This window comes from Zea mays, chromosome 4 (assembly GCF_902167145.1).
Source record: "Zea mays cultivar B73 chromosome 4, Zm-B73-REFERENCE-NAM-5.0, whole genome shotgun sequence".
Lineage (NCBI taxonomy): Eukaryota > Viridiplantae > Streptophyta > Magnoliopsida > Poales > Poaceae > Zea > Zea mays.
Genome location: NC_050099.1, coordinates 244,788,173 through 244,797,528, shown reverse-complemented (window position 1 = coordinate 244,797,528; position 9,356 = coordinate 244,788,173). Strand labels below are relative to the sequence as shown.

Below are 9,356 nucleotides of genomic sequence, written 5' to 3'. Positions count from 1 at the left end.
TTGCTCGAGGATAGGGGGTCGACTCGGTCCCCCAGATCTGGTGAATGCCTGGAGCATCCCCTATCATTGTAGCACCTTTAGCGGTCACCGATGTGCGCGGTAGCGTGATACTGCGGACGCTAAATCAAGGGAAGGGGAGGAGAGCGTCCACCGTTGAAGCCAGTCTAACGTAGAGGCGCGAGGGTCACATGAGCGGTGGGGCACCGTGTGGGGCTGGGGGTGGGTGGGGACTGGGGAGGGCTCTTCTTTGGACGCGGGGCAACGACCACTTTTTTTTTTTGGTCCTTGCGGTACGGCTTCGGATACAAGCGTGATGGTGAGAAGCAACCCGGAATGCTGATCCAAACCGGGGGACCGGCTTCTCGGATTCGGCCCATTAGTTACGTCCGTTTTAATCTGTCGAGGAGGCCCACAAAGCCCAGACCAGGCAGGATCTTCCCGTTCGCTTCCCCATTTCGCCCTCCCCCTCCATTCAAATCCCGCTGCTTCCGCCACCGGCTACCCTCGCGGCCTCGCCCGTGGCCACCTCCTTTCCTCTTTCCATTTCCGTTCCTCCGCTCCCGATCCCTAAACCCTACCTACCCCAAACCCGCGGCGGCGGCGGCGCGACTGTTGGGTTTCCTTGGTCATGGGCTGCTTCCTCTCCTGCTTCCGGGGCGGCTCCAACCCGTCGGGCGATCTCCGCGTGAGCAAATCCACCTGCGACCTCTCAAATCTCGCGGTTCTCCATTTCTATTTCTGCTTTGGATCTGGTGCGGGCGGTAGTGGCGATATTGAATCTGTCTGCCTGTTTGCTTTCTTCAGGACCCGCTCGTGAGGGAGAGCCGCATCGGGGACGCCTTTGTCAACGACGAGAAGAGTACGTCGCCATGCCACATTTTGCTGTTCTTTTAAGGCCTTAGGAAATCCTTAGTTGTATTGTGCTATATTGTCCTCAGAGCTTGATGAAGCGACTGGAAAGCTGGATGTCGAGGCGGCTACTGACCACGGAGTCGACGACGAGCTTCGGAGAGAGGTTCCGACCAGTATTCTCCTGTATTTGTTACTACTTACTAGCTGTGTAAAATTGTATTTGAGTAATCGGGCTTAATCGTTACTGGAGGCGAGAAGTGCTGAAAATTGAATCAGACAGTCTCTTTACTGCCACCGGTTGTTGTCCGTTACGTTTTTAGATACTCAATTCAGGTTTATGATTTTACAGCATGCTTCCGATTATCATGCAGAAGGTTCAAACCGATGTGTAGTGTGTCATCTAGGTTTAGCTGGCAGGTGACTATCTGGACGAAGCTATGACCCCTGTTTGACTCATAGCTGACCATCATTTTAACCATAGTATAAGCTGCACCAAGAAGACAACATTTGCCGATAAGAAAGACAGAGTTTATGTTTTCTTTTATGAAACTGGAATTTCTGCTACAATCAAATTGCCACTGACCTGTGTAAATTAGTAGAAGCACATCCCTATAAGTATTTTTTTTTGTCGACATGCATGTAGAAACTGATCAAAGCTCTATTTTTAGTTCGTGTTAAGACTGAATGTAGCGCATCCTCCCACTGGAGGTGATTTCCTCACCGTACAAATAACGGGATACTCTACATATGTTCATGTGTGCACAGTCAATTCAATTTCAACTTCTAAAGAAAAAAAAAACCCAAGGCATTGTGAATGAAAACACAATAAGATTTGGCGTGTTTGTTGCATGTGAGTACCTATCTCTTTTTGAGAATACTTGGTCTATATACATGTGAGATTTATAGGAAAACATATCTTTAAATGTTTAACGAAGGTATATTGGTTAATATGCATAATCACTATTATCTTTCAGCTTTTGTAATTCTGCTGTATTTTGAAGTCTCATGCAAAAAAAAAACATATCTCATTAAAACGTGTTCTATGGAATTCCATGACAATCAGGCAAATTATCTCAAATCATGTGGCACAATATCACAGACCCCACCGGAAATTCTAGATTCAATCCCAATCAACTCAGAAGATGCTAACGAGGTAAGAATCTTTCATCCGCAAGCTTGTCTTAAAATTCGCCATCTGATTTTTTGGGGTGTTTACAGTGCGGCGATACACCGACCAACGTGCAGCAGACGAAACATGTAGTGGTAGTTGAAGAGAACTCATCTGAACTGTGAGTAATCACTTCCATTCTTTTTCACGAGTGGGTTACCTGTGGACAAGTACATTTACCCCATTATCATAATTTGGTGAATTTTCTATTTCAAATTTTCAGTACGGACTCAACTCTGACGAGCATGATTCATTTCAAAATTTCAATGCAGGCTCAACTCCGATGATCACGATGTACTACATAAGCAGGACACTGATGAAGGGAGGACTCTCAGGACGGGATCAGAGACTCAACCATCCTTAGAAGAAGTTAAGCCTTCGTGCCACCAGAACGTGGTGAGAGACCAAAGCACCGACTCCAGTGACTCGCCCTATCCAACCCCTCTGGTGCTCAGGGGTGACATCCAGACTCCTGGCACCGTATACGCCGCCGCTCACAAGGAGGCTTGGAAGCCTGGGAAGCGCGCGAGGGCGTTCATCTACCCTGTCCTGCGCCCCATCGAGAACAAGATGCAGTGGATGGAACTGAAAGCCGCCGAGTCTCCTACTGTGCTATCACCCAACCCTCCAAAAAGAAGGAACCTGAGCGCAGCAGGTTCCGGCGACAAGGCTCACCAGCCGCCTACACGTTCAGCGTTCGCCGGATCTTCAGAGCACGGATCCTTCCCAAATACTTACAGCCGTGCAGCGCAGGACGGAGTGATGTCGCCCGATGAACCCAAGTGCCAGAACGGCTTGGAACAGCAGGACGGACGCGAAGAGCTATCGACGCGAAGTTCTGGACGCGGGAAGCGTGGTGTCGCAAGCCTGTCTCATTGGCTGAAGCCATCGTCATCGTCCGCGGATGACGGCAGCCCCGACGACGGCAGCAGCAATTTTGTTGGAACGGAGGAGGAGAAGACACGGTGTGGGGCGAACGTCTCTGATGTGCCCTTCTTTCCTGCGTTCGGGTTGGACTGGGAGGGGGAGACCGACAAGCCTACTCCTGTGCTGCCCAAGGCGTGGGACGGCAACGGCATCCCGAACACCACAACCAAATACAAGGAGGTACGAACGCACGCACGCACGCACACGCACCATATTGTGAATTTGTGATTGGCTTGCAAAGTATGATTCGTGAGGCGACACGGTTTTTTTACGCTAGTCTTTTGCCCTGTTGCCAGGACCAGAAGGTAAGCTGGCACGCGACGCCGTTCGAGGAGAGGCTGCTGAAGGTTCTGTCTGACGAGAAGCCTCGGCATGAAAGGTTTGTTTTTTTTTCTTTCTGTTACGACCCTGCGTGTCCGTGCAGGTGCAGAGAGCTGTCTAGGGTGTTCGGTGTTCCGGTTTGGAGTTCTGCTGGTTACTGGAGCAGCTAGATGTGTTCGTACGAAATGGAATCACGTAGGTGTGCTGATGCCTGTATGTAATTGTATGGTGGTCCATCTTGCCAGGAGGATCAGCGGGAAGCTTATCCACCTCGACGAAAACGCCGAGTAGAGGGGCCTTTTGCGCCGTCCTCTGCATCAAGAACCGTCTAAAGAATGGTCCAGGTGGTGGTGGCCGCCAGCCCACCATATGAACTCCGTTTTTCAGCCGCATGTCACCTGTAGATAGAGTTTCTTTCGCTGAGTTATGCTCTGCACTCTGCAGTGCTGCGTGGAATGTTACAAGCATATGTGATGACGTGTCAATAAAAGGACAAACATGCCAGTCTCATAGTCTGGTTTCATGAGAAACATGAACATCCTCATATATTAAAAAAAACCTGTGCGGTGGTTTTCGTGGCCTCGTCGGTCTTTTTATGTATTGAGACCGTTCTCTCTGAACCGCTAAACATAACATCAGTTCCTTGTGTGCCACCCATTCTTCTAAAGTTGCCATGTCTCCAAAAAAAATTTACCTTGGGAATTTGGAATCCATGCCTGGCTGTTCTGATCGCACAGGATCGGTCCGGTCAGTCAGGACTGTTGCTGTCTAGTACTGTCTTGGAGTGGAGGAGACGAGAGGCGCACCTGCTGCGCTGCCAAACCGCTTGTGCAGCGGTGAAACTGACGTTACGTACATGCACATTTTCTAACATCCAAATCTCGACAAAACATAAAAATGGATGACAATGTTATATTGGAACAACGTGGGGGAAATATGCATATGCACATTTTTATATCTAGATCCGGAGTAAACATCACATTAATCAACTTGTTCGTTCTTTAATCCATACCAGCTTCTTTGTTTTTACTGTATTTTTATCTCTATAATTTCAATCCGAAGTGAACAACCCGAATATCAAAACTGCCTTCGGTCCGGTTTTTTAAACCATATTCGCTGCAGCAAATCGGTTCAGACTTTTAAAATCATATTCGCTGCAACAAATCTGAAATCTCGACTGCTGGCTGCTGGATGGGCACGAGCATGACTGATCTGATCGTGCTGACGCAGCTGGCTGCTGGAGTCTTCCGAGAACGTAGCTGTGCAGATACCTCTTCGACAAAACATATAGCTGTGCTGTGCAGATACCTATAAAGGCTCTAACCCAGAGTGAGATACTACAAAGCTGAATGGGGCTGCTCAATACGAGTGATAGTACAAGGCACTAGCAGAACTAGTATGGAAAAAAAAAAGAGCAGACTGAGGCTCCCACATTTCTCCCATATGAGTAGCGGAAAAGAGATAAACCGAGACAAACCTTCTCCCACAAATACGGAGACTGGATGCTTCGAACCCGCGACCTGATGACTCAGCTCACCACTACACCAGGTACACCCTTCTCTAGCAGAACTAGTAGGAGAAAGAATAAACAAAAACAAACCTCTCAACACTCTACTTGGGCCCTCTGTTTCTACCCAAAAGAGTGACAATTGAAATTGCTCATGGCCGCTCATTCTTTTCATTGCAAGCTATCAAAGAAGCCAGGCCCAGCCTTTGCCTTCAGCTCATGACCAGCATCTTTGCCCATCTCAACCATGTCGTCAAAAGAGTACGGTCCACTTCTTGTTGTCTCAAATACTGTAAGCAGAACCATAAAAGTGACAAGGTGTTGCCGTTCAATGATGGAAACAACAAAATCACTGTAAGCTCTTTTCAGTCGAAAATCAAGGATACCTTTAGATCCATCTGGGGAAGACAATAGACCGCGGAATGAGCAATTCCCATCATTGTCACGGTAAGCATAGGCTGCAATTGGAGTTCGGCAGTTACCATCAAGAACTGCCAAAAATTCTCTTTCACATGCAACAGCTAATCTGGTATCTTCATGGTTCAACGCTGATAGATACTCCATCTACAAAAAAAAAGGGAGCAAAGGATGGGAGATCTCATCATTTTTTGCCAAAAAAATGTTGTCAAAATGACCATGAACCCAGCAAGCGTCTTGCATGCTCTACATAGCTGCATAGAAAATTCATGTACATTGCAGAATAAAACAACAATGTGCACTCAGAAATTAGAAATATAAATACATACTATAAGGCATAGTTTCAATGATTAAATGCTTTCTGAAAAGCCACAACATGCAACAGGGCCAGGACAAAGAAGCAATAAATAAAGTAGACTTGATAAATAAAAACGCAAAGAGTGGAATGTCAAAGAAATCAGATCTTAAAACAATCATCTGTGCTGCCTAAACAGCATCATATAAATTGGTTATTATTCGGGACCATAAAACGGTCACTTGACCTTATCACCAGGGAGGAAGGAAATCCACAGCAACGACTTGTGTAAACACAATGAAAATTTACTATGTGCACAAGAGACAATGACACAGCATATGCTAGTCAGCTAGTGACATCAATGATTCCTAATTCTAAATCAGTCCTTTCTTATCACTTAATCAAAGTAGTGTGCAAAGTTCAATAGAGAAAAGATAGCAAAGCTAGTGTAAGATACATGTATATAGAATCATGCAAGCACCATGTTTTCTCCATCTACCAGCATACTACAACACTGGACCCCTTACCATTTTGTCATCATTGCTTCGGCAAGCTATTCCAATAGCACCTTGGGCAACTGCTGGAAGCATTTCTTCCACTGATAGTACAGCAGTTGCATTTTCTGCCATATTTAGCCGCCTTAATCCAGCCAGTGCCAACAATGTAGCAGAGACATCTCCCTCCTTGAGTTTCCTTAACCGTGTCTGAACGTTTCCTCTGAAGTTAACTACCTGAAAAGCATTCAATACTGTTAAGCACGAAACTAATCAGGGTCAATGTCTAATCAAAAGTTCAAAACACGCTTATAAATACAATAAAAAAATTATAGGCCTCTAAATAACTAAGTACAAGACTGAGGCGAGAGTCTACAACCGTCAACCGGACAGAATCCTCTTTATAACCAAAAAAATTGCAATAGTGCCTCTAGGATAGGCATCTTCTCACATGTATGGCATTGAAAACAACAGCTTCACAATGATAGAAATAATAAATATACATATTTATGTTTTTTTAACAGTATACAAAAGAGTTGAGAACTGCAGCTGATAGAAAGATCTATGTTCTGGACTAGAGAGAATGAGCTCGGAAAGCTCCCTCTCTTTATATGCAATGGGGAAAGACTCACAATACTGGGAAATATCTATGAACGCATTCGTGAATCGGCTAGCACTAAATTCACAAGTCTAGGGGGTGGGGAGGGAAAGTGTGATGAGCAAAACCATTATACTTACTTTCAGTGATGGATATCTGTAGAGAATCTGAGATTGTCTCCGCAGAGAAGCACTTCCAATAACACTGCCAGCAGGAAGCTCTGCAAGCGAATTTGCAGTCAAACATATGAATGCGTCTCTGACATCTTCTCGTGGTAGGTTACAGGGCAATATTGTGCCTTCAGGTAGATATGTTGGAACATCTTTCATAGAGTGAACAGCGATATCAATCCTTCCCTGCAAGAGCGCATCATCTATCTCCTTGGTGAATAAACCCTTGCCTCCAATGTCTGCAAGGGGTTTGTCCAAGATCATGTCTCCTGTGGTCTTTATGATGACGATCTCAATGGCCCTCTCCTCAGCTAACTCAGAGTGTGTGGCTTTCAGTTTTTCTCGAGTTTCGTGGGCTTGTGCAAGAGCAAGAGGACTGTCCTAAATAACCAATGACAAGAGTTACAAATTTGTGCATTCCACATGAAAAAAGCAAACTACACTTTCAAGTGAAAAGTGGAAGGAAAATTTTGCTTTGGCAGTAAACAGTGAGTTCCCTTGAGTAACTTTTTTCTATTCCTTTTTAAACTGGTTCTTGAATAAATTTCTCCCAACAAAAGAAAAATGTCTGAAAAGCATAGAATTTCTGTAAGATCGAAGAAAAATAGTAAATTTGCTAGGACTAAGGGGGTGTTTGGATCCCACCTCCTAAAATTTAGTGACTAAATTTGTCACTTTTAGTCCTAAACTGCCAAACAATGTGACTAAAGGAGATGTTCCAAATAGAAATTTTAGGGACTAAAGTTTAGTTTAGTTTAGGAGGGTGACTCAAGGAACCAAACACCGCCCTAAGTCAAAGAAAAGACTTGTAAAGACAACATCCTTGTAAACACTGACATGAAACCACTAGCTACCATGAGAATAGCACAAGAACAATACAGCATCTATGGTGTTGACACAAAATAGTATGTATAACATCTAAAATGTACAATTTTGCCGACTATTAAGAGCCATTATTAAGCTTTATCAAGGTCAACGCCCAGTTACTACTGATCCGGAATTGCATCCTACTTAACAAAGAAGTGCACCCTTTCTGCTAAAGATTCTCGACACTCCTTTCCTTTAAATTTCACCAAATTATCCACAATATTCAACACCTAGTAATAGAGACGCAATAGGTTCAGAGCCACATCTCAAAACTCACATTCCCGGCGGTAGAGCTAAACACAGGATCTCTCAGGCGCTCGCAACGCATAGCCGCCGTCCCCAAATGCAACTGCTAACAAAACCTAAAGACACGATTTTGAGCAACAAAACCACACATTCATCGCCATCCCAACCAAAGAAACCGCAGAAAGGGTGGAATTTGATCACCTCCCACGCGTCCCAATTCGGATGAGTGAGACCTTGGCCTGCGCGCCGGCCTCCACGGCGACGGCAGCGCGCACGACGGGGCACGCCCGCCGCCGCGGGCGCGCGAGGCAGGTCGGCGAGCCGAGGAGGGAGTGGTGCGCGGTTGTGCATCGCAGCGAGACCATCTCCGGCCGGCTGGAGAAGAGGGGTCAGATTAGAGGACTGGACGGGCGTGGAAAGGAGAGTGGAGAGGCCGAGATGCACAAGGGACTGGAGTACTGGACTCTGCCGAGGTCCGGATTCTGAAGAGGTGGAGAGGATAATGTGTCAGGATTGGCCAACCACAGCTAGGGCTACTGTACTCTGCTATTTTGTGTCCCACTCAGCATGCATAAAGCTCAACTTAATAACAGACCTAGGGATTTTCTAGATATATTTCTATTGATTTTTTCTCCTTTTTGCTAAATTCTTTCTCCAATCACCTGCAGTCTCTCGTTACCACCATCCACTATTTCAAACTTTGCTTTACAAATTAGTGTTTTGTACGTCTATATACACGATTTGCTAAAGATGATCTTAGACTTTGTTTGAAATCTCTAAAACTATTATAAACACAACTAATATGTAAACAGTTACTAGATACAAACACATTTTGATACATTAAATCTAGATCCGATCACCTCATATGCAATGTGTTTTTTCTCTGAGTCTACTTTTTAGAGAAACACCTATTTATTCAGGTTTATTTTTACGTACACCACGTGTTCATGTTTGAGCCTTTGAGGCCCTACAATATGTCTTTGTCTTGTGTGCGTGCGTTTCTCTAAATAAAATCTCCAGCGTATCGTCTTCAAAGCGTAGCTATAAAGCATTTCCATAGAACTATAAAAAGTAAGAAATATAACGGAATGAAAAGGAGGAAGGGGAAACCAAGTTAAATATATAATCTGTACTACATTAAGAGCGGTGTGTAGACCGCCCCCGCCCCCGATAACCACGCAACTGCCCGACCTCCGTTTTCATCGCCGCCGCGCCGCGCCGCACGCCCCCGCCTCCGCCTCGAGCAGCCCGCAACGCCCGCGCCGAATCCGCCTCACTACGCCCGCAGGAACCGCCAGCACAGCCCGCCGCGACCCGCACGCCCGCCGCGAAACGCCCGCGCGCCGTCCATACGCTCGCCGCGAAACCCCCGCCGCGAAATGCCCCCGCTCTTCATCGGTCGGCTGCTGAACCCTAACCCACTGGCCCACTGCATCCTCTACCCCATCCTGAAATCCACCTCCACCTCCCAAGCCCCACCTCCTCCTTGGCCGC

At 46.1% G+C, this 9,356-nt stretch overlaps 2 protein-coding genes across 4 annotated transcripts; one reads left to right on the top strand and one right to left on the bottom strand.

Moving 5' to 3' along the window:
- Positions 1-513: 513 nt before the first annotated feature.
- On the top strand, positions 514-3,905 carry LOC100193703 (uncharacterized). The gene is made up of 8 exons (NM_001138795.1): positions 514-685; positions 805-859; positions 939-1,015; positions 1,916-2,005; positions 2,071-2,141; positions 2,293-3,127; positions 3,244-3,326; positions 3,514-3,905. The coding sequence occupies exons 1-8, from the start codon at positions 629-631 to the stop codon at positions 3,557-3,559; spliced, it is 1,314 nt and encodes a 437-aa protein (NP_001132267.1). The 5' UTR covers positions 514-628; the 3' UTR covers positions 3,560-3,905.
- A 451-nt stretch (positions 3,906-4,356) lies between these two features.
- Positions 4,357-8,382, bottom strand: LOC100284619 (uncharacterized). 3 transcript variants are annotated; one of them, XM_008679116.3, is made up of 5 exons: positions 8,064-8,382; positions 6,720-7,130; positions 6,015-6,218; positions 5,162-5,339; positions 4,357-5,065 (listed from the first exon to the last, which is right to left on the bottom strand). In XM_008679116.3, exons 1-5 carry the CDS (start codon positions 8,211-8,213, stop codon positions 4,947-4,949), a joined length of 1,062 nt encoding a protein of 353 aa, XP_008677338.1. In that variant the 5' UTR covers positions 8,214-8,382; the 3' UTR covers positions 4,357-4,946. The 3 variants fall into 3 exon arrangements, with proteins under 3 accessions (XP_008677338.1, XP_008677339.1, NP_001358945.1); XM_008679117.4 differs by lacking the exon at positions 8,064-8,382 and adding an exon at positions 7,894-7,979; NM_001372016.1 differs by having other exon boundaries at positions 4,584-5,065; positions 6,720-7,125; positions 8,064-8,318.
- Positions 8,383-9,356: the final 974 nt, after the last annotated feature.